Raw genomic sequence first — 25,812 nt, 5'->3', positions numbered from 1 at the left:
AGGATGCTGCATCTGGAGCCAGCTTGTTTGCACAAGTGGTTATGCTTTGGTTATTTACAGAGCTACCAAGTACTCTTCGTTCGAGAAGAACTGGTGTAACCCATGGCTTGGCTTGGGGCCAGATGTGCTGTATTCAGTTCCGCTCCCACTCTCTCCCCGGCACTATCACTAAGAAGAAGCCATGGCCCAGGATGTTACCTTGCTGCTTTTGCATGGTGGTGAAATCCTCAAAGGTGAGTGTGCGCACAGGGGGTCTCCAGAACGCATAAGTCTCCATGATGGCTTCCAGTCCGGTTCTGCGGAGAGAAAAGCCAACGAAGGAAATTATAAATCATGCCAAGAAACGCACTGACTTTTTAAAGATCCTGCGGTGGTTTGTCTGACAAGTGGTATATACGTAGGATTGAGAGACATCACCCCCCTCACCGCCCGGGAAATTAAGTCTAGAAGAGCACAAGGAACAGATGACACTGAAATGCATAAGGAAGAAGAAATTAACCCAATTCAGATTATGTGCAAGCAAGTGATAACTATGATGGAATTTTACTCTGAGCTTTCTTCAAAGGAGGTCTGGTCTGCATGAAAAGTCAGAAAAAAAACTATGCATTTTTAAAGGTCAAGGTCACTAATATCATGACCAGAGTCGAGCCGAGGGTGGCACTGACTATTTCTCGAGCACAGGACAATATCATCATCATTACCACAGTACATGGACACAGCCTGCCCCAGAGTCAACTCCACCAGTGGGGATGTGGAGTCCAGGGAACTGTCAAATCGCTTAAATCAACAGAGACAAGCAGGGCAATATAAACAAAAGGAGAAGTAAGCAAGCAAATACACTTGAGTTTCTGCCACAACAAAAAATGCCCACCTGAAGGCAAAGAAAGGGTTTTGTCCCAGAAATTATACCTCACGCAAAAAGGCCAATACATTTCTCTAAATACTGATCTGTATTTTATAATCTAATAACCAAGCTGGTGTTTGAGGGTCACATACATGAGACCGTTGGACCTCAGGAAACTTTCATCCAGTATTTTACAAATACATTAAGGCTTCTGTTTCATTGATACTGGAGGTTCCATTAATTAAAATATGCACACACTGCCTACCTTACCCTTCAATAAATTCTCTCTATCATATATATGAGGTACCGATGGACATCAATTCAACATAACTATCCAGGTTATCTCGGTCATATTCTTGCTGATATTCCATGTCCTCAAAACAGAGTATTGGTTGGGGCTTCGTTTAAAGCTTTGAACTTTTAACTTTGTTAAAGCTTCTGATTATTGACTTTTCTTTAAAACTAACTGCTTCACTTCTATCTAAGTGGAAGGAGCAGAAGTGCAGGGACTATGGACAAGGAGGGTAGAGACGAGTAGGTGGCATTGTCCTTTCATTGCAAAGTCACTAGAAGGTAACATGGCGTCCCTTCCTGCAAAAGACAAGCATTCCCTCTTGAGATGAAACTTATGCTGCCTGTCTTCCTCCCTAGGCAATATATTTCCAGAGTTCTCTTCACTCCTGCAGACCAAGAATAAAGTGAGAAGCTGTATTTTAAGTGAGAACAAATATCTTTTCCTTACAAATGACTAGAAGATACCTTGAGGTTCTTCTCAGATGAGCTGCTGCTCTTTGTGTTGGAAAATTTCCTCTCTGAACAGGCTTTACTTGCACAGTTAACTTTCTAAAGTCTTCCCTGGAATCTTGGAGGCTTTAAATACACCAATGTTGGCAAATCAAACTCTGTATTTTTAGAAGAGGTTGAGAAGAGAGGGTGTTGCATGGTGTTTATTAGCTGTTAATCTGTTAAAAGTAGGAATAGAAGACATGTCCACATAGTCACCTACATTAATGCTGAATACAGTACATGGAACTATTTGTGGAGAGAAAGAGTCCAGGCAATTAGGGAGTTCAGAATAATAAGAGGATAGGCAGATAAAGCCATGCCGAGCTTTGATGCATGTAAGAAAGAGATAGGTCAGGTATGGATCTCACTGCCTTGTTCTGGAATGTTGGCCACCCATCAGAACATCTTAGGATTCCCTGTAATGGCACGGGAGGCTCACTACAGATGGCAAGGCCTTTGTGGTTTCACCTTCTATTCCATTCTTCGCAGGAACATTGTACCAATGAGGGACAAAATATTAGCTCAAGGACAAAGAACAGTCCCTTCTCATTTCACAATAAAGTGACAGATGACTGTGAAGTAACAGTTACACACTGATATACTGCCCATGTCATATTTATACAGGAAATAGAAAAACTTTGATTTCATTTTCCTAACAGGCAAAAAGACTGTGGCAAAGGTATTCATAATTTCATTTAAGCCGCCAATGCTATATAGGACAGTGACCATTTACGCATCTGTCCAAATCTAAAATCCAACTGGAAGACTGAGTTGTAGAATCATAGATTTAAAAATTGGGACAGTTCTTGGGTACCACCTACTTCCTCTTCCTGGGATGCCATCTTGGATGGTTATCCAGCCCCTGCTGGGGTATTTCCCAAGGAAAACACTCAGTTTTCTAATAGATGTTAGGAAGTTCTTTCTGACCTTGGGCTGAAATCTCTGATGAAACTTGTACTCTCTGGTTCCATCACCAGTGAATAAATGCTGACAGTGACAGACACTTTCCACATCCTCATCAGGAAGACTTTCCTTAGCTGTTAAGAACGTCCTGTACAAGACACCACATATGACACAGCTACTGTCCATTCAGTCCAGGGGTCTGTCAGAAGGTTCATTTTGGTGGTGGAGTTGTGGGGGAGGGGCCATGACAACTGAAAAATAATCACTGAGACCACACATCCCTCACCACGTTTTGCTGTGGATCCACCTCTCATAGATTTATCCCAGCTACTTCCCGAATCTATTTATATATTCAAAGCATATCTCTTTTTAGAAAAATTAATCCTTTTTGTTTACTCTATGCCACATCTTATTTGTCCTCAAACTCCATTAAGCTTCATCAGACAGATCTAATTGTTAGAAAGTACTAGTGCTAGATATCAGGATTTGGTGGCGTGCCATGACTCTCTTTGCCACTGGTGTGTCTACTTTGGATCCCATGTTTCTCTGTGTCCTGGTGCTTAAGGTCTGTTGCCTGTTGCATAGTCAGATCTCAATTTGTATGCACTGAATGAATAAATAAAGGAGTAAATTTTTGCCCTATGTTTTATTACTGCACCATTATTTCATGAATTCTAGCCAGCCTAAAACTGAGAAAAGCAACTTGATGTAAAATCAAGACTGCAGACAAAAGGAATCCTTTAGTACTGGAGAATTGGGAATTGTTTCTATAGCTGCTTGTGCCTTTCTTGACTCAGGTCTCAGAGGGGTTTCAGTTTTCCTTTGGTTTCTTCTGTTCCGGTCACGGAATTTCTGACCTGCAACAGTCTGAGTTCCCTTCTCAGGGGCCAGTCATTTCTACCCTCACCTTCTCTTACAAGAGTCTCTGCCAACTACCCATTAACACCTTCAGCCACTTGGATGTCTATTCAAAGTTTATTGTGAGCAATACATTGCTTATTTATCATCATGCTACCCTAGCTTTGTAAAATTTTATCGTAAGGTTCTTAAAAATGAATTCATTGTCTAACAGATTTAAAAAAAGCAGTCTTAGGTAACCTCATGTCATTAACGTGTTCCACATGGTGGGCCTCTCCAGGTCTGCTGCACACCAGAGACCCGATATCTGAGGTTTCCAATCAGAGATGATCATATTGGCAAGTGTCTCCTCTCTTGCTTACTTTTCCCTGTTTGCTCCAGTGACAACAGAGGCCATATCCAAACCCTCTTTGTTCAGTCCTTTGGCTAGAATTACCTCCTGATTTCAAGCCTCTTCTCTTTAGACTTTTCAGTCTGCTCACTGGCCAAACCAACAGAACGTGTTGAAGAGGAGGGAGACAAGGAAGGAGAGGAAGCGAGCCAAAGATCTCTTTTGCCAATTGATGATACGTCAAGATCAACTGATTTGGAAAAATAGCCAGACTGTAAGGAATTTTTCTTCCAAATTTCTCATTAAAAAAAAAAAAAAGTGGGACTAACCCCTTTGAAGTTCAGCAAATATTTTATAATAATAACAATTATGACTACCTTCATGAACCTATTAGATAGCACACTGCTGCATACTTTCTGTGTTTTATTTGTGTTGAGATAGAGAATTGCTTTTTATGTTTCTCCCATTTATTTTCTCTGTAGTTCTGACTTTTAACTCTTCCCCAAGCTATTGGCCGGTGATTCTGGTAACAAAAGGAACATACACTAGGGATTGGTGAGGCCATTGGTCATCTGTCAACAGAAGACAGTCAAGGGCTACAGAGATGGGGTTTTGAAATCATAAAGAAGTTTTCCAGCCAGTAAATGTGCTAGGTCCAGGAGATATAGAGACAAAAAAGGACACAGGGTCTTTATCCTAATTTAGGAGTGTCTTGTTCAACAAGAGGACAGCAATGTAAATGACTAATTCCTGAACAGTGTGATGAATGTTACACCAAAGATACATAGAAGAGGTCACGGAGCACTGAGCAAGAAGTACTTAATACACCTGGAAAGCTCCAGGAACACTCCATAAAAGGCCAGTTATTTCCGCTGAATATTAAAGGGTACTCAGCAGTTTTCCATATGGACAAGAGGCAGAAAGAACTTTCCCAGGAGAGTTCACAGTATATACAAAGACATGGAGGTATGGAAGAGAAGGCACGTTCTGGGAACTGAAAATAGTTCAGGGCGGCTGGAGCTCCAGGTGCAAGATGAGACGGTGGGGCGGATACCAGAGATATTTATTCCATGTTAGGGGCCTGGATTTTATCCCATGGGCAGTCCTGTACCTCTGATCTTCTTTCCTTTCTCTTCCTGTTCCAGCATTTGAAAAGACACAGAACCAGAATATACTGTTCTTTCAGATCTAATTACTATATCTCAACTTCCTAATCCTTTTTCTTAGACTGTCCTTCATTCACCGAGGTGAGGTCAACTCTTCCACACATCCTTCTCCTTCCCTGGATCTGGAATTGTGTCCTATATGTTGGTTATCCAGATATATTCTACAGGACCTCCCAACAGAGGTCTGCAAATGGGAAAAAAAAAAAAGCCATCATTCAAAACTTGGCTATAGATGGTACAGTAAGTATATCTGCATGATGAATTGACTGTCACTGATGTGCCTTACACTGGTTTGGAAGAACAGGTGTCCAATGGACAGATGCTTGGAGCTGAGTCAAAATTGTTCCTCACCCAGTGACTCCCAACTTGGGGACCCTGTCCCCACATGGAGTCTGAACAGGTAGCAATGGCAGTCCCCAAGGAGTTTTCATTGCCTCGAGAAAAATCACTGACAACACAATGCAGGCTAACTAAGAGATTAGGTTTCTTTGCACTTGACTGGAATGATCTGACTTTAATCAGGAAATACCAAATCGCACAAGGGGCAGATTAGCACAGTGGTGAAGAAGAGCAAGAGTTCCGGAGCCGGAACGCCTGGGCTCATAGTGCAATCCTGCTGTCCCTCAACGTAATCTCAGCCAGGCTGTATCACCTTCTCATGCCTAAGTCTCCCTACCTATAAAACGGAGATAACACTACTCCCTCAGTTGTTACAGTAAATGCAGACTGATTAAAGATAAAATATATCAAAGAGAAAAAAAACAATGAAAGCTTGAGGACCACTGGTCTACCTCAAGCAAAAGAAACGCCACCACCGTTTGCCCAGGCTGTGACCTGTAACAGGAGAAAACATTCTTACTTCCCTGGAATCCAAACCTATGTCAGCCCTCCAGCTCCAGACTGAATGTGGAGGGACCCGCATGTTACTTAATTCCATTTCTCATTCTCTCCTCAAAGAACCAAACATGTGTCCCTCAAGCCTCTGTAGGCCTCATTATCTTGCAGATATTCCAGGCTCCAATATGTTAGCCATTAAAAAGACGTCACTCTGTTAGATGACACCATCCCTGGGCAAGAGCCATTGATAATAAAACAACTGCCAACTTTTCCCTGGCAAATTCCACACAGCCAAGAGGACAATGGTGGAAAAGGTTCAGGACTGAGGAGGGAGAAGAAATAACAAGGCAGAGAAAAATGTCAAATATCAGTTGGAAGACCATAAGCCAGGGGATGTGATACACAGCCATAGCCTGGAAAAAGAGGGGTAATCTGGCAGGGATGCTGCCACCGGAGTCTAGTACGGGGCCAGCTACCTCGAACTGTAGATGCAGCGGTTCCTGAGAGGGAGCCCGGCGCTGATGACTTACTTTCGCTCTGCTCAACGGCCCCCCCGTGCCAGGGATAACATAAGAGTATGCAAAATCTACAGGGGCTAGTAGGATTGCCAGGAACAAGCAGGATGAGATTGGCTGGAAAAACACAGTCAGTGGCTCAAGGGAGAACAAATAAAAATATGAAAATTGAAAGTGAGGGAGACACTTAGAAGTCATGCTGGTTGAAAGAAGGCAAGGGGTTCGCTCACTGGCTCTCGGCTTGCTACATGAGACTGCAGGAGCAACGAGGACCTGGACAAGGACGAGGGCAGGGCTGTCGGCTGACTGGTAAGCTGTGCCACACAGAGGGAGAGTGACATCACCCTCTGGATGCTGCCATTGGCTGGACTGGCAAATTCTGAAGGCTAGTATCTCACTCTACTCAGTTGTACCACCCATAAAATGGGAAACACTCTAACAATACCAATCAGCTTGGAGACAAAAAGGGACAACCTGGACTGCAGATACTGTGTGAAATGATTATTACTATTATTATTGTACACTTAGGATTTGAACTCCTAGAAACAAATATACAAGGTTGAACTGTATGAAATTGCTGATATTTTACCTCTTGGACCCACAAATCTAGTAATTTCCTATGTTCAGCTTAGGAGGTAGGTAAGGGGGTGGACAAGATTTGAGACACTTGGTTATAACAGAGAACCCTTCTAACAGACTTTAACTGAGACCCATCCTGCATATTTCTTCCCCAACTTACAAAGAAAAGTGGTTTCTTTCATATCTAAGCACAGATGACCTGGCCCTGGGGCTGGGGGCTAGCTGACTCTTCTCTTTCTTCTTTCTCCCTTCCATTAACTGGAGGCACTCTGATTCCACACGGAGTTTTGAGAGAAGGAGCTGGGCCTTGACAGGGTTTCCAGTCTGTGTCCAAGGAGGTGGGTCTTCACTCTAGGAACATGGCCTTGGGACAGCAGCTGCTTACAAAGGGGTCCCAGGAAAATCCTTGACCCCCTAAATATTTTCCCCCGCATCAGTGGAAATGCCTTCCTTTGGGTTAAGTATCAGCCTCATTAATCATCGTCCTCCAGCAAGCAAATATATCTTATTCCCATAATGCAGTTAATGGCTCCATTTTTAGATCACTCTTCCCTGCAACATGTAAAGGGACACGAGGTACCAAGGAGGACTGCCGCCAGCCACATTCCCAGCAAACAGCAGGGCTGGCGGAGAATTAGCTCAGACTCACATGGCCTCGTACACCTCATCCTGCAGGCCCTCTTGTTTTCTCAGTGAGGGGCAACCTATTAAAGCTAGTTACCCATGTGAACCAACCGCCGCATGATACAGGGCCTGCCACCAGCTCCTTTCTGTCAGCTCTGAAATGGTGGAACTTGAGTATCATGGCTAAGCCTCCAAGAGTGGCCTCCACAGAGAAAAAGATCCCCTTCCAGAAAGCTCTGCAGAAGGGCCACTCGACCCCGGGCCTGTTGTGGAGAAGCAGGGGCTTCTGGGGCACCATGCCAGCTAGGTGCATCTGGAGGAAACCCTGTCACATGGGATAGTACCCCTTGCAGTTGCCTTAGACGCAATGGAGGCTGGGAGTAAGGGTAAAGCCCAAGGTCAAAGACAGGATGAAGGGTGCTGAGGGAACCCAGAGTCATGCATTCGATGGTACTCTTTAAAACAAGTACATAGAACCTTCACTCCCCAGACAGATCATAATTTTAATCCTCTCCTTTTTATGTATGTGTTTGCTTTGGAGGAAGTCCCTGGGAATTATATAAAATTTCCCAAGCCGACTTGGGCCTTCTGTAAAATCTTGGCAGCCACTCCCAGCAGAGACAAGGCTTTCACGTTAGATGTGGACTGAGACACACAGCGTCCTCTTTCCTTCTGCTCCTCTGGCTATCCCTTTAAAGTGCAAGGTCTTTGCAGTTGTAATGCTCTGTCTAGCTGAGCACAGTGTGCTCACCAGGCATGTGGACAGAGACCTCTCGAGGCTGCTTCTTGACTGTGGGACTCAATGCAAACACTCTTGCTTCTCTCCAGCTCCATGACCTTTGTCTTCTCTTTGGAATGTGCTGCCCACTGGGGTGGCCACCCATAACGATATAATTTTACCTCTCCGTTCCCCACTGAGTGACCTTTCTCAACTAAACCTCACTCTGCTTGGGCTCAGCCTCTGGGACCCCTTCTTTCCTGAGGCTCATGGACTCTGAAACTTGCTGGGAGTCCTCTTTTCTCCAGGCAGCTTTATAAACGTGTGCCCACTGTTCAGAGACAGCTCCAGTGGCCTGAAGGGTGTGCATGCCTAATCTAGGATGAGGCTAAATCAGTATCCATAGCATCAGTCCATCCCAGATTTGAATCAAAATTGCCCTTAGTCTTCAAACTAAGCCTATTTATAGATTCACTCTTTCTTCCCTTCTTGGTTCGTGTCTAAAACTAGCTCCCCGCTGTTGCTACACCTGATTCACCGTTGGTTGGGGTAACGGAGTTCTGGTTTTTAATTTCTCTGCCACTCATCAACTCTGTTTGCTGTTTTATAACTAAGTAAACAATTATTATTTTACTCTGTGTACCTGGCACTGTAGGAAATAATCTAAGACTAGAAGCCTGAAAAAGGTACAGTCCCAGTCTTCAAGGAACTTAACATTCTAGCAGCAGGCAGAGCCCACGAACACCAACTGAGACATCAATTCATCGAGCTGAGGGGATCTGTTTTCCCTAGGAATAGGAAGGTGCTACTGTCTCCTCCTGGAAGGAGAAATCTCCCAGAGGTCACTCTGGATATCGTGCGCTGGGGCTAGACCTGATGAAAAGTAAACATACACAGGTCTACCCAAAGCCAGATTTGGGCCACATAATTTCTGAGAAATCTAGAAGGAGGGACAATTTAGAAGTAAACACAATTGCCCTTCCATTGCAGAGACAATGCTGGAAGCAAAATCTGACCGTGTCTCCATCCAAAAGGACCAGCTGTCTACCACTCTTCCCCTCAACATGCACACACACACACACACACACACTTCTGGTGGACACTTCTCATCAGGGACACAATTACATAGGAAGACAAAGTAACAACTCCCTAAGTACAGTTTGGAGAGTGGTGACCTTCTCACACTGAAGCATGTGAATGGCACCTCCTAAGGAAGCGGGGAAGACTGTGACAAGGTCTGGTGACGGTGACACCACAGGGCTGACACTGTGGACTCACTGGGGCTTCTGCAGGGGTTCTGAAAGGCCCAATGAATGTCACTTCTTGTCCTCATTTGAAGTCAGAATAGAATCCGAGAAAGCTGTAGGAGCCCGAAGCCACGGAGACCGAAACACCAGTTTCGTTATTGATAAAGGTGAATGGATACCATGGCACAGGTGTGGAGGCTGAGCGAGTGGGTCAGAGCTCCCCTGAAACAGGCCAACCCCCCAGAATGGCAGGCCTCCTCTGCTGGACTCACCACACAGTGGCAAGAGCCCAGAATGTACACTATGTGCAGGCAAGCAGGTCCTCAAGAGTTCCTTCTCCCAGACTCAGCAATCAGATGGGTCACTCTGGTGCCCAGTGAGGGGATGGAGACAGCGAGAGGGCTAGACGCCAGGAGTATTCTCCATGGCTATCTCTTTACACGGAAATATGAGGAGTGGAAATAAGTATCCTCACCCCAGCCCCCCCGCCGAGTTCTTCTCTTTGCCCAGGACACGGCTGTCGCCTGGCTGGCCCCCCTCAGAGGACACCTCGCTGAGAGGCTGGTAGGATGGGAGAGACTCAGGAGAGGCATGGGAAGAGAGCGCAGTGGGTGCTGTGTCCTCCCCATCTTCCCTCCACACCCCTCCCTTCCTGAGCCTTTGGATTGCACTGGGATAGATTGAGATCGACAAACCTAAACGTGTTTTGGTTTGAGGTTTGGCAAATTCCGTAACTCCAAAGTATTCCACAAATGTTTTGTGTTCTGCAAAACCAAAAAATATTGGCCAAGCACTCCCCCCCTCCACTAATTTTTAAGCCCATGTGTTTTTAAAGGAAATGTAATCCGTATGTTTTGGGTACATTTATATGCAACTCATCAAACCATGCTCGTTCCCATGAGTCATTTGACGTCTAAGATGCATGGGGATGATCATAGATATATAAGAACTCTGTTAGCACAAGAAGGGCAACAGGTGACGCACTGGTTGGAAGGTAAGGAACTGGATTCTGGTGTTGGCACAGAACCACCAGATCCCAGAAGATTTACAAATAATCCCCTATATCCTCATCCATCAATCTTTCCCATCTGCAAAATGACATTAATAATTCTTGCCCTCATCAGATCCTGCAGGCAGGGAGTGAGATTTCAAGTCTGATTGTCAGGTCATTTTGAGCTTTTTAAAGACAAAATACAAGGGTCCCTATACCTGCCCCCCATGGGTCTATATTAATCTAGCTTCCCAGAGTGCTGGAGGACAAAAATGGCTTCTATATTCAATGATTCATCTTTGCCCTCTCATGAGACAGGGGACTTCAAGGCCATTATGTCATGGTTTCACCTGCTAGGGAAGTTCAGCCTGATTTCCTGTCCTCTACTAGGGAGCCCCTTGTTTACGGGGAGTATAGAAAGTAGATGATAAAGCCATGGGGAAGGCTACAAAGACAGGTGGAGAATATATAGGTTGTTTTATTTGGAAAAGAGAAGATTCTGGGTACTTTAGTATCTTTAAGTAAATGAAGGGTTTTCAGAGGAGGAGATCTAGTCTTCATATCCGTTGAAGACAAAATAAGTCAAGTTTAAACTGTTAGCATGATAGAGCACAAAGTTCACAGGCTTTGAAGTCAGGCGAACCGGGAGTTATTCCATGCTCCAGCTTTGCTCTGTGACACTAGGGAGGCTGCTTAAGCTCTCTGAGGGTCAGTTTCTTCATTTGTAAAATATTTTAAAACATTTTAAAGATGAGAAGGAAAAAACCCTAAGTAAAAGGCCTGAACACAGTAAGTGTTCAATCACAGATAATTTCAGTAATTACTAATGTTACTTAAAGTAGCCTACAGCTTTAAATGGGGCATACGTCACAAAGAATCACCATGCTACCAGAAAAATAACAAATAAGGCACTGAAATGGGCCAATGAGGATCCATAGTTCTGCTTTCGTGGAGTCCTTACAAAGAAGAGTAACCCATGAGGCAGGACAAACAAATAACTGTCCTGAGCAGGAAGACATTCATCAGCCCCAGAGCTGGGCCAGGCCAGGGCCAAATGATGCATCAAGGTCCCTTCTAGCCCAGTGAGGGGACAGGAGAACCCCAGGACTTGCACCAAGATGTCATCACAACTTCCTAACCAGAGGCAAATGCTTCAAGATACATGGTCTTATTCCCCAGATTAAAGCGTGGTTCCAGTTCTCAGAGCAGAATTCTGATGCTGCTCAGTATAGCCTCTCTATTCCAATGTTCTGTTCTAGGTCATGCCTCTGAAAAACAAGGACTCCAGTGGAAGAAAAACTGCAAAGAAAAAAATCAAAACAGGGCGCCTGGGTGGCTCAGCTGGTTAAGCGACTGCCTTCGGCTCAGGTCATGATCCTGGAGTCCCGGGATCGAGTCCTGCGTCGGGCTCCCTGCTCAGCGGGGAGTCTGCTTCTCCCTCTCCCGCTCCCCCCTCTGGTGCTCTCTCTCTCTCACTCTCTCTCTCAAATAAATAAATAAATCTTTAAAAAAAAAAAGAAAAAATCAAAACAATCTTCCAAGTTCCAAGAAGAAAATAAGCAAGTACTAAATGTCACTGGAGATACAGAAGGAAAGAAAGAGAAGGTAGTTAAGTAACTAAAGTCATAGGGTTGACCCCTCACGGTGTCTAGGGCAGAAATTCTTAACTCTTGGTCATGGAACTTTTTGAAAATCTGAAGAAAGCCATAGATCTCTCCCCAGAAAAATGCACACCTGCTCATCCACACACCAATTTTCCTTACAATACCTGGGAACTCACAGAACCCTGGAAATCCATCCATGGACTCCAAGCTAACGATCGTAAATACCCTTGCGGCTTCTTTATGAAAGGCCAGCTTCTATTCTGAGTACATCATCACTAGCAAGGTCCTCAATAAGCCTAGAATGCAGAGCCCCGAAAAGGAAACAACAGGAAACAGTTCACAGGCAAGTTCTACGACCTGAACATGGAATAGAAACTAACTGGCGGGAAGAGGACTGTCTCAAATGGAAGGAATAAGTATGCATTCCTCATTGGCTAAATTTTGAAGACAAAGGTCTTCGCTGAACAGGAAAGCATTTGGCCTGGAGTTCTTGTGCCTATGGCCACACCACTAACTGCTTGCTTGATCTAGGACACATTACACAATTTCACCATCTTCAAACTAGAAGTTTAAGTGAATTTTTCTTCAGTAGATACAACACTAAGAAATTCTGAGGTAAATAAAATTTTATAGCAATCTAAATGTATTTTAAATATAAAATAAGAGTTTCACAAAGAAGTGCTTCGATAGGGGATTAAGGGTACACTTATTGTGATGAGCGCTGAGTAATATACAGAATTGTTGAATCACTATATTGTACACCTGCAACTAATATAACACTGTATGCTAACCATAATGGAATTTAAAAAACAAATATTTTTTTTTAAAAAAAGAAGTGCTTCGGGGGTCCTGGGTGGTGCAGTCAGTTAAGCACCTGACTCTTGGTTTCAGCTCAGGTCATGATCTCAGGGTGGTGAGACTGAACCCCACATCGGGCTCTGAGCTCAGCAAGGAGTCTGCTAAAATTTCTCTCTCCCTCTCCCTCTGCCCCTCCCTATCTTCACTCTCTCTTCCTCTCTCTCTCTCAAATAAGTAAGTAAATCTTTAAAAAAAAAAAAAAAGAAGTGCCTCCGTAAATAATTTTGTAAAGGAAATGATCACCACAGATGATTTTTAGCATAAATCTGGCTTCTAGTAGAATGTGCTATTATATAGTTCATGAAGTGATCTAAATATAATACTAGATAGTTTATCTGAAAACTCTTGCAGAGAAAATAGCAAAGGTAACTCCTGACGGTCTGTGTCATTCAGATGTAAAGAAATGCCCCCAAATGAGGAAAATGTCTGAACACTACATAAAGGGTTATTGCAAAGCCTACACACTTTACAAGACACACGTGTCACATTTGTGGTTTCAGTATGGTTTATATAAAGTGAGCTTTTCTGACTGAATAACCTTAGATAGATCTGTGTTCCCTAGCAACTTCAGTTCTCCCCTAGCTCTCTGGATAACAGATTTTAATTTTATATAGGAAGGGTGGGAAAGAAAGGGTTTAGAGAGAAGCAGAATTAACCAGAAAAATGCCACAGCCACTAAGACCACTTACAACAAGAGCAAATAGTCCTGTAAATGTCAGCAGCTCTTTTTTTTTTCTTTTTTTTATTCTTATGTTAATCCCCATACATTACATCATTAGTTTTAGATGAAGTGTTCCATGATTCATTGTTTGTGCACAACACCCAGTGCTCCATGCAGAATGTGCCCTCCTCAATACCCACCACCAGGCTAACCCATCCTCCCACCCCCCTCCCCTCTAGAACCCTCAGTTTGTTTTTCAGAGTCCATCGTCTCTCATGGTTCGAATGTCAGCAGCTCTTAAAGAGTTTCCCTACATGATAACCTAGTCCTAATGATGATGCTGAGGCATCAAGAAAGGTCATGTTCTAGAAACTGTCTTTAAGGCATGCAACATCTAATATATTTGGGGAATATTTCTTAAGAGAAAAATGGCTAATTTTTTAACAGTTTTTAGCTAATCTTAAAGGTGATAATTTTCTGATCATTTTTATTTGTCCACAATTCCTTGTTTGATAATACAAAGTAAATGAGGTGTCACTGTAGGTACTAGCTACCTAGAGTACTTAGCAGAAAAAGGAGCAATCTTTTGATGATAATAAATCACCATAAAATTTGGTTTAAATGACTGGATTATCAAGCATGATGTAGGGAGAAAAACACAATGAGGGATCTGATCTGGTATTGTACAGAGTGTTAACAAAAATTGGAAAACTCAACCTTTTGGGGACAGCTTTTTGATTCTCAGATCAGCTATCCATCTCTCTTTGCCTGAGTCAGCACAGAGGCATAGTGTTCAAGTTTTCCCCAAAAAGCAGGAGCCAAAAGCCACCAATGGGGTGGGGGAGGGGAATAATGTCATGAAGAAAAGAAATGTCGGTGAGCGTCTTTCCCAGTTATTCTTACCTGTTTCTTCCAGAATCTCTGAATCCTTTAGCAAAAGGGTTTCGATCAATTTTTAATCTGGTGATCTGGAAACAAACAAAGAACATAAATTGCATTTATATTAACTGATTTCTTTTTTGGTTGCTCCTGGAAAATTAACAGAAATCACTCTGTTGGTAACAGCTATTGTTTTTATTTAGTTTCCTTTAAGTCTGAGATTTAAATGGAAGTTGATATAGGACATGGGCCTGGCACCCAGATGTCTGACCCACCTGACCCACTTCTCCCTAAAAACTGAGGTCTTCCCAGTATGTGACTATAAACTCTCTTCTGCTCACCTTTCTTGCCCCAGAATAGGTGATAAATCACTTGCCTAGACACACAAAGGCATGGAAATAGAAAACTGGTCAATGGTCAAGTCCGTGGTACATGACACACAGGAAGTACTTGAACAGCGTTTGTTGAGTGAATGAATGAGCGAGCAAGTGAGTGAATGATGGACAAATGGATTCAGTCAATCCAATCCAATGGAATCGGACCCCCAGACAACCCGCCTCAGCCTGAAAAGTCCATATAATTGACTGCATTTGCCATTTCACTTTAGTTGTCCCTTCCTTGCCCCTTGAGATGGTTCATTTAATGACCTAAAATGGTCTTGTAAAAGACATAAAAAGTAGCTACACTTTTATCAAGGTTGCATTCAAAGGAAAATCTATAAATGAGGGACCCAGTGGGGCAGGCTACATCCAGTCTCCAAGGCTCACAAGCAAATCAGAAGACATGAACGACTGTGTGACCCAGGTTGGATGGGTCCTTAGGAGCCATCTGGTTCAACCTCTACTCAGAGCATAAGGCCCTCTCTATCACATCTTACCTTAGCCCCTTCAAACTCAGCTAGGGTTGTACACACCACCCCCATGCCCCCAGACTAGACCAAGCCTGACCAACAAATTCCACATGTGTTCTTACGTTTCCACTTTCAGCCTTGGTCATGGGAGGCATTTTTGATATTTTTGTGTCTAAACCAGATGTCAATGACTCACTATCTTCAAGCAACAGAGACTTTGGGGTGGGGGTGAGGAAGCTCAGGAAAGGAGGCAAGGTGCTTTCAATGGAAGGTGACTGTAGAAAGAAAGGAATCTCATTGAAGACCACCTTCCCCTTTCTGATCATTGCAGAACTTATTACCAGGATGGCTAAAGATTTTCTTACGTTGAAAATCTTTTCCAAGTCCCTCTTCCATCTTACTTTGTCAGAGTGGAATTTCCCAAAGCTGCAATCTTTAAAGGTCTTTAAAATGCAATGTGAGATTCTGACCAACAGACTCTGACTTGAAAGTACCAAAGTTAATGTTTTTCCCTAAAACATTCCTTGCCTTGAGAATGGCACACTAATAATGCAGCACTAATAATGTAGCAAAAGCAATTTTACATCTATTTTTATAGACCAGAGCAGGAGCCTGAAGCTTTGGCTCTCTAAAGTCGAGTGTCTGCCCTGTGAATATTGTATTGAGTTTAAAGACTGTCACTGCTTTTCTGTTTTTGACTTAAAATCCATTCTTTCTTCCTTCGTAATCCACAGCAATAAACCGCACACCATATTTTCTTTTCAAGTTGGGGTTATAATATTTTATTTTCTCTTTCAAGTTGGCTTATCCTATCCGGCTCATTTATGATAGGGGTTTCTGATATATGATTGTGCTGCCATGTTTGGGGGGCCTCCACAGACTCCTGTAAATAAAATGACATTCTATTTCATGGGCCTGGGAGAAAAGGTTGAAAAGCCGCTTCCCACAGCTCATTCTATCTCAGGCCAAGAGGTCTGCGTGGATATTTAACAGAAAAGTGCCACCAAATGTTAGGAAAAACAGCACCTCTCTACATGTTTGGAAGCTTTTAATGTGAGATTTAGAGAGCTTTATGTAGTGTGGTTGCGTACTCATTATTTATTTGTCAAGTACCTTTGTGTGCAAAGCAAGATGACAGGAGGCACAGGTGACAGTGATATACAGTCCATATATGGCTGCGTATTGTCTGGTGCCCCCCGGCCCAGAAGCTTATAATCTAGAAGAAAAAAGCAAACATATACACTAACACATAGACACTAACACAACATGGGAATGGGTAAGGTTTGCAACGAAGGCAAATGAGAGCCTCAGAGGGAGTAGCGAGAGTCCCAAGTTGAAGGTGAAACCTCAGACACAGCACATGAGCCAGGCCTCGAAGGATGTGTAGGACTTTAATGAAAAGTGCAAAAAGAGGAGAAAGGAACAAGGGAAGCATTGCATAAGACATGGACTATGGAAGCCAGAGCCCTGAAGTAGAAAAACATGAAAAAATGAAGCGCACGCGAGAAGCACCGAGAAGTCCAATTTGGCCAGAGCACAGCCTATGGGAAGACGGGCAGCGAGAGACAGCATGAGAGGCTGCCCTGAGGCCATATCAAGGAATGCTTTATCGCCCTGCTTAGGCACCTACATACCCTCTAGGCAGAAGAGAGCAACTTTAGCAATATAAACCGAACTATGACCCCAGTTGATGCTCGTGCTGACAACTCTGGCGATGTCTACTAATCCTCAGGGTAACAAGGACAATAATTTGGAGGAATAAACCAATGTATTCTCAATCTCAATAATCCATAGTCCCGTGGTTCCCATATGAAGAGCCAGCCTGCTGGCATCTGCGCCTTCGAGTATCTTATATAGCATAGAAAGGGGATGCAAATGACAGCTGGGCCACAAAGCCCACTGTCCTGTGGAAGACAAGGATGTGACATCAGGTGAATTCTTATCAAGGGGGGAAAGAAGTAAGAGATCTTCTGCTCCCACCTCAGGGGAATATGAAAAAAGAGGAAACAGACGAAAGAGAAGCAAGTAGGTGGAGTTACATGTGTCTTAGCTCCCTACTCAAACCAAAATCCAGGGGTGCGGGTGGGGAGCTTCAGAGGAAAACTGGTAGGGCAACCTCCACACACACACACACACAGGGCCGGCTGCATCAAAGTAAAAATGCCTCCCAGTCTAAAGAATCAGGAAGAGGACAAGTCAGCATCTCCACACCTCCTATCGCCCTTTCCATGGTGAGTCAGGGACTTAGAGGTTCTCACATGCCATGACAGGGAAGGGAGGGTGACCCTAACACAGAGGTGCCATAGCCTAGGCAGGAGCCCAGTGGAGGACCCAGATGAGCCCTGAGGTGAGGCTGAGCCAGCCAGGGAGGCCCAGGAGGTCCAACTGAAGCAAAAACATGACAGCACAAGCTCAGCAGTCTCCTATCAGTAGAGCATGTCCACACAAGGGACCCAAGGCCCAGACTAGACATGATGGTCACCAAGAGAGGCCAGTGAGGCCCTCTGCCCTGAGCACACACCACACATCTAGAGGTCATCTGGAGTAGTGTGGGAGACTCATTTGAATAGTTAATTTTCAACCCTACTCCAAAGTTACGTTTATCAATTAGACCCAAATATGGCTGTCAGTCTCCATCTCCCCACCTTCAACCAGAACACAGTCATCTTTTCATTAAACTACTCTATATAACCTTGGGACTAATCTCTCTTCTTCCACCCTCGTCCCTGTCCGGTCTCTTCTCTACAAAGCAACCAAAGTGATCTTTGTTAACAGATACGTGAACCACGTCTTTCTCATCAGTGGCTACCACTCTACTCAAAACTCAACCCAAACTCCTTGGCTGGCCTTGCAGGGCCCCTGCCTAGCTCTCCATCCCCACCCATGCTCCACTACACCTGGGCCACAGGCTCCCGCCAAACTCAGCTGCTCTCAGTGCTGAGTGTGTCAAGCTCTTTCCCTGCTCAGGCCCCTCACACTCACTCTACCTCCAGTCAAAAAAATGTTCTTTTCTGTGCTCTTCACATAGCTGATGCCTCATCCTAAGTCTCAGTGTAAATGTTACCTCCTGAGAGAGATGGTCCTTGATCATCCCTCCAAAATAGGATGCTTTCAGGTAAGAACGATGCCTATTTTCTACACCATTTTATTAAGAACCTAACATGACATGCTCTTTGGGCTCAATGAATATTTGTTCAGTGAGTGAATGAGTGAGTGAGCGCATGAATGAATAATGTGGGAAAGAGGGATTACCAGCCCCAAAGCCATAACAAGCCTTAGAGAATACAGACCAGACAACTCCCTCGATCCTATCTGCTTTCACTGGAGCACCACAAACGGAAGTCTCAAATGTCCTCCTGGGCAGAATGAGGTCTATTAGTAACTGTCTGCGCAGCTAAAACTATTCTGCAGCAGTCATGTTCAAACCTGCTCAAAGTGATAATGCGGAGACATGGAAAGTCAGAGATTGGGGAAGCATTTTTCTTCCCCGATTTGATTTCCATTATTCTGATTTTACAGTCTGCGTCATCGAAGACCATAGCACAGGAAGAGGTGGTTGCTGGCTTACCACCTTTGGTTTTAATCATTTTCACTGACTTTTTGCCTAGAAACGTCCAGGCAGTTAATAAATGAGGTACACCTCACAGTGCAAGGCGCAGACATAAATCGCACAACCTACAAAGAAAATGAAACTTCAATATCCTGAGTATGATTTTACAATACCAAGGCTGAAAAGGCCTTCCCTTATTAACACTCTCTTAGTTATTCTTTTTTTTTTTTTTTCTACCATATTGCTTTGAAAGGTGTTCATCAGGGAAGAAAAAAAAAAAAAACTCAGCCCATATGAAAAATAAAAAATAAAAAACCTCTGCACTGATTTGATTGGAAAGTTAGACCACAACGGGCTCGATAGTTTAGGATATAATGAGTGGCTCGGAGCTCCTATTGGATTTGCTTACGCAAACCTGGCTGTGGTTCCAGACTTCCTATCTGGTTCATGTAGCCAATTCTCATCAAGAAATAAGACTGTGTTACCTGAGGAGAACAGGGCTGTGTCTTTTTGAAATCTAGTTTCCTGTTTGGGGGGGGAAAAAAAATCAAGGTTCAGCCATCTTTTCCCCTTAGAGAAGACAAAGACTCTGCAACGGAAACTTCCTGCTAATTCCATGAGGACGTGTTGGCGTCAGCTTCTTCCAAGAAAAAGCGTTCAGTGTAGAGTCACCTTTATTCCCACTTCTACCACTTTATTCTCCACGATGAGATTCTGGGCATGGTGTACCTTCCTCTCTGCCTTAGGCCTGCCAAGTTGGCACTCCAAGAGCAAATAATAGTAATAATAACTTCAGTATGCTAGAGGCCCTGGGAGTCTTTGGGTCATTCAGCAAGGGTGGGAGGAAGGAATGGGAAGGGGGGAAAGAAAAGCATAAAATATTTCATGAAAATAGAAACTCTTTCTTCACATTTCACGACTACTTATACCCAAAAAAGCAGGACCACAGCTATGTAAGGAAACTGGTAGTGGAGGTGTGTTGGCTAATTATTCATTCAGTCCTTTTCCAAGCACATATTCAGTGCTGTGCACCACCGGACAGACACAAATGCCTTAGAGTTACGCAGATGGAAGGGTCCTTCTTCTTAATTAGTGGTTTCTGGGCTTCAGGACAATTCTAATTCTCTCCCTCCAACATTTAGGGGGTCAACATTGATATTCCATATTTATTCTGTCAAACTAAAAGAATTACATCAATCCACGATCTCCTGCCATCATTATTTCATAAATTAAGTGACATTCTAGTATCAAAAAAGGTTAAAAGGACAAAATAAAATACAGCCTATTTAAATGAACGTTTACAGGTATAAACTGCCCCTATCCTGCCTTTATTTTTCTCATCTTTCGGTGGACTATAAAAAACGTCTCCACAGACTGGTAGCTGAGAAGCAAACCACCGATTTGCAAATGAGGATTCGGAGGTGAAGCAATTTGTCAGAAGCAGTAGAGTCTGTCAGCTGCAGAGTTGAGTCTAGAACCTGAGTCCCCTAACTCCCGACCTGCTGTTTTCTACACCAGGTTTTGTAGAGGCACGATGTTTGGTTCTCAAAGCTCAAAATATTGAGAGGAAGACTGGTCACACGCACAGCTTAGAATGTGACAGGGTCATGAGAGAGGTACGGTGCACTAACAGTGCGATGGGGGAAAGCTCATTCGAAGCCGAAAAATGTAAGGAACGTTGTAGGGGAAAATGTTCGAAGAGTAGAAGGAAGCTAGACAGATAAAGGTCATTCCTGGAAAGACAACAGCACAAGCAAAAGCAAAGCTGCTACCAAGTGCAAGCAACAGTAAAACTCCAACTAGATTGCTGAACTCCTGTGGATGCATGATGATGATTAGTGGGAAATGAGCCTAGAAATGTAGCTGGTAACTAGCTACAGAGGACCTTAATGGAAAGACTTGGGATCTCGGACTATATACACTCCCTTCTGGCACTGAGGAGTCAACAGTTTTTGACAGAGAAATGACGCAATCTGAGCTATGTTTTAGGAAGACCCATCCCTCAGTGAATATATGTGATGGCTCATGAGACATTAACCATGCAGTCCAGGTGACTCGGCTGGAAGCTGTCACAACAGCCTAAGGTGGAAGGAGGGCAGGTCCAGAACAAGTGTAGAAGCAGTAAGATGAGAAAGAAGAAAATATTCCATCAGTAGAAGCAACATAGTTTAGTGGCAGACTGGATGTGTGGAGAGTCAGGTGTCCCATCAGCCTCAGTGGCAAGATGGAAGCCAACAGGAAATACAGGCTTTAACAATGGAGAGGACTGGCAGGGGTGACAAAGGCATAGTATACCTTGGAATATTTTGTTTACGAGCAACAAAACACCCTTCCCACCTTTCAAGTGCGGACTTGCTACAACTCTATTGGTCTCACCTGTTGTGGGGGTTAAAAAAGAGTTGACACACATGAACATTCGAATAATTTTCAATACTTGTGTGTGTTGACTGCCTCTGCTTGAAAACAATAAATTGTTCCCCACCCTCAACTAAAAACATGCAGAAAAAAAAGAGGGAGAAATTATGATTTCAGAGCTAATAGAGAACTTAGAAAACAGAGGCCAACTGGTCATTTTCTTGAAGAAGAAATCAAAACCCCAGAAGAAAATACCTTGCTCAGAATGACATAGGTAGCTAGTAGTTCATTTAGGATGAAAACCCAGGTCTCCAATCTACTAGCCCACTGCCTTTCCTTAGGAAGACTGGATAACATTTCACTTCAATTCCATTCCTCACACTGTCCTTCCTTCATTGTGTTCCTGAGAACAATGAGGACTCCCCCCCTCCACTGACTTTTCCTCTTTACTCTCTCATGCCTCCTAGCCATTCCTTTAAAAAGAAATACATGAAGTAAATAATTTTGTCATAAAATAGTAATCTTTCTCATTCAAGACAGTTGAGGAAAATAAAAACACAGTAGTAGGTGATCTAGCTCACAGAAGAGAATGGTTTATGCTACCCGGCATCTCTGCGACAAGTGTGAAAATGATTGCTAGGTAACAGGATGCAGACCTCCAGATTCCTGGGGGAAAGACCCGAGGTTAGTTTGCTTTACTAGAAGACACTGTGTTATATGAAATCATATCTACACAGCCAAAAAGAATGTTAAATAATTGTGTTTGTTGATGTATCTGGGGAATGAAGCCTTGTTAAACGGGCAAAAGCTGTTACCTTCATTTCAAATCGGGCAGAAGTGAGTGTGCGTGACTCATCTATTTTGAATGTCAGCACATCATGAATTCACCAACATGACATTACAACAGAAAGATCAAACTGGTTACCTATTGGTTAGAACACCTTCAAGAGCCAATGCAGGTCCTCTAATTCCCAACGATCCACTTTCTCCTTAATAAGCAATTTATGCTGTATAATTGCCTCTACTCCCCACTCCCCTTCATGCTTGTGCAGCCCCAGCCGTTGACCAATGTAGGCTTCTACTAGTGGCTTTACGCGTGTTCCCTCATCTAGTCCTCATCACTAATTCGATGAGGCCAGGACATTTTCAGGCCAGGAAATACTGATGAAGGGAGTTAAGAAACTTGCTCAAGGTCATACCATCCAACCGTGGAAAGGTCAGAAATCAAACGAGGTATGGCTGCTACCAAATCCCATGACCTTAATCATGGTGCCCCACCCCCAACAAACCACCACTGCTCCCACCCCAGTCCAGATGAAGACAAAATATTCATATGAGTAGAATGTCCTCAGACACAGGAATGCTGTGAGAGAAGGTAGAAGTGAGAGGGATTGCAGGCAGCCATGTTTGGTCTTCTTTCATTGACACTGTCACGGTGAGTTGTGGCTTTTTAATTTCAGCTTGGGTGACAGTACTGATCCTCATGGCCTCTATAACTGATCACGGTGAGGCAGCAGAATATTCATTCACCAGTGCTCTGGTTTGCCCAACAAGCTAAATTCTAAAGTTGTAATATTTGTTGCCACATCTCTGCCTTCATGAGAAACTAATGATTAAAATGGTGGCTGGCTGTCTTGGGAAAAAGTCCCATCAGTTATTCAAAGAATTTAGACTTGTGCTCCCCTCCTCTCCTGAACCACAATTAATCCCAAGGTTCCAATCACTCCAAAGGGCATTATCTATATTGCTGCACTATCTTGTTTCAGAGCTTGAAAAATCTTGATATTAAAGATTCCTGTAAGGACCCTCCATGGCTTCTGTTTACTACCTAAGGAGTTTGAAAGGGTTCAAGAGTTTTTTAATAACATCCAAAGCAAACTAAAACTCTTCCTCTACTATAGATCAAATGTGGCAACCACAAGGAAAATCTGAAGTTGGGAATGCTTTACAGCTGCTGAGAAAGCCCAACAAGCGTTTAGTACTTGTCTACCAGACTGAAGGGTTGTTGTATATCAAATTCCTCTGTAGGCAAAGAATATCTAAGGAGTCTTAGGCAAATGCACTAAGACCAAAATACTCTTTCTATATAAACCAAAGATTATATCACTCACCTTCACTTGCCTGGCACATAGTAAGCACTCAATAAATACTTAATAAATGAGTATTTTTCCTCTATTTCTTTCTTTGTCAGAGCACTAAGCATAGCATCCAACACAAAAGGTATTGAGTATTGTGGTATAAGTTCATTTTGCTCCAAGCAGGTCCAAAATAAAAGTACACAGACTTTCAAGCAAAATAAACAAGCAGAAACTCTTATTTTCAGAAAAGGATTCACCTCAGGATCCTATTAATTAAACAAATTGTCAAAAGATGAAATACAGTCTAATTTGCAAAAAATGAGACTCTCATGCAATTTTCAGGGAATTGCATAAAGTGAGATCACTTATAAATCCATCTACTCACCCTCCTCAAAAAAAGAACATTGTCTAGAATGCCCACAGTTCCAGACTTGGCGTCTCTCTCCCTCTCCCCATACAACACTCCCCTGCCATACTTCCCCCATTAGTCTGGCCAATTCTTTTTTTTTTTAAAGACTATTTTTTGAGAGAGAGAGAGAGAGCATGCGCACACAAGCAGAGGTGGGCAGAGGAAGAAGCAGACTCCCCACTGAGCAGGGAGCCCAACGTGGGGCTTGATCCCAGGACCCCGAGATCACGACCTGAGCCGAAGGCAGATGCTTAACTGACTGAGCCACCCAGGTGCCCCAATCTGGCCAATTCTTATGTGTGTCTCATCATCAGAGAAAGCATTAGCTCCTCCAGGAAAACTTCCCTCATTCCCCAGACGCAAGAACACCCTGTCCACATCTCTGTCATTAAATTATTTCACTGCTTTATCATTATGTATTTACATGTCTTTCACTCGCCTAAAACTCTTCTTTGCTTATGGAGAAATAAGTCCTAATCTGCTCAATTTCTCTACTAAGCTTAGACTATTGTAAGTTCTCAAGATCTCAAACATTTATGGAATAAATGAACATATTGCTGACATAAAAACACAGATGTTAGGGTGTGGCTGGTGATCACACAGAGGTAAATTTAGTCTGATAGTGTAAATGGAAGCAGTGGGTCTTCAACGGGGTTTGAGAGGCTTGATGACTTTGATGTAGCCGCTGCAGGGATACACGGAAAATTGCAGAGAAGAGGGAAGGAATGAATCAAACCTTGGTACTTGCAAAGGAATTGCAAATGATGAGGAACATTTGCCAAGATGCAGGAGAGACCATGAACACGGGTACAAGTACAGAGAGACATGAAAATGACCTAGGAGATTCGGTCCTCCTGGTCAAAGATTTTGTCTTTGATCTAAATCTAGATTATACCAGCTGCTACTAGGCATCACGGCCTTGTCATCACCAACATGGTGTTTGCACAGCAAGCCTGGCATCTCTCATTCCAGTTCTTTGGTGTCATGTAGAAGGACTAAGTATTTCTTACCAAAGGCATGAATAAGCTCCTTGAACAGCATATACAGCAGGAGCCTCTCAAAGGCAGCCTCTTACCTGCTGGTTCTGGTAGGCTGTGACTGTGGTAAACACAGTCTCAGGGAAGTTGAATGTTTTCACTCCATCCCCAACAGGGACAGGTTTGGTGGGCGAAAGGTCACTGCTGAAATCCTTGCGGATCACGTGAACTCGAGGCTGGTATTTGTGCATAGAGTGCAGAATGATCTGAAATGAGAAGGGGCCACATTATGCCAGAGTGGCTCAAAGGTCCTTACATCTTTTCAAGCTCTCATGCAAATATAACCACAGGATAGAAGCATTATAGGAAAAACACAGATGGGGGTTGGGTTGGGGGAGATGTATAAGAAACTGGAAGCCAGTGTACTTGCCTATGGCAGGAAGGACTAAGTGACTGGATAGCATTACATGGACCCATACAGCAGAGTATCCCAATCATGGGTGGTGGATGCAGTATGCTTGCCTTAACTGAACAATACTGAACAACTGTCCCAACACCAGAAAACAACACTCCGCTGAAATGTCTCAGAACCTCTGCTATGGGACAGTTGCTCCCTCCTGCTTCAAAGTTTCATCACGGGCTCATGCTGTCTTTAAATTCTATAAGCTGTCATTTGCACTTTGTTACCAAATTTATGACCACTCACTATGAGAGTGAATGTATATGTGCATTCTCCCTTCCTTCGAAAAATGTCATTCCCTTAAAGATAAGACCCATGGTTTTAGTTCTTTAATCTTCCTATAGCACCCAATCTGGACCCTCGCATTCAGTGAAAGTTCTATGTATGTCTTGCCACTAAAGATAAATTAATAACATCAAGTGCTCTAATTATACCTGGAAAGTCTTAAAACCTATTCTTCTCTTAAAAATGCATGAATTTCTCAACAAATCAGCCCAAACTGTCACTTAATTGTTTCTCTGAGTTTATTGCCCTGTGAGTTATTCCACTGACTTTTGTGACTTCTTTCACCATTTTTAAACTTGTCCTGTGTTTCTGTCTTCAAACTAACCCCTGACTAGACTGTGGGTTCCCAGAACATGAGAACTCTTGTCTGATAAACACAATCTGATGCACAGGAGACGTTTGCTAAATGTTAGATTTGTAATAAATGAAATTTCATGGGAAGAAAAA

At 43.3% G+C, this 25,812-nt stretch overlaps 1 protein-coding gene across 6 annotated transcripts in view; it reads right to left on the bottom strand.

Annotated features, from left to right (window-relative positions):
• The window catches only part of TBX15 (T-box transcription factor 15), a 178,240-nt gene that overhangs the window by 90,006 nt on the left and 62,422 nt on the right, over positions 1 to 25,812 (bottom strand). For all 6 annotated transcript variants that reach the window (XR_010410756.1, XM_045896850.3, XM_045896845.3 and 3 more), the window contains 3 exons: positions 24,719 to 24,886; positions 14,426 to 14,490; positions 199 to 296 (listed from right to left, as the gene is read on the bottom strand). Coding sequence is in view for 5 of the 6 variants with exons in the window: in XM_045896850.3 (XP_045752806.1) it covers positions 199 to 296; positions 14,426 to 14,490; positions 24,719 to 24,886 (331 nt within the window). In the remaining variant the exon portion in view is untranslated. The remainder of the gene's footprint in view (positions 1 to 198; positions 297 to 14,425; positions 14,491 to 24,718; positions 24,887 to 25,812) is intronic.

Source organism: Mirounga angustirostris, unplaced genomic scaffold (genome assembly GCF_029215605.1).
Source record: "Mirounga angustirostris isolate CCGP_5_RB_7025 unplaced genomic scaffold, mMirAng1.0.hap1 SCAF_4, whole genome shotgun sequence".
Taxonomy (NCBI): domain Eukaryota; kingdom Metazoa; phylum Chordata; class Mammalia; order Carnivora; family Phocidae; genus Mirounga; species Mirounga angustirostris.
The sequence above is the reverse complement of the archived record's forward strand: the minus strand, read 5'-3'. Positions and strand labels throughout refer to the sequence as shown.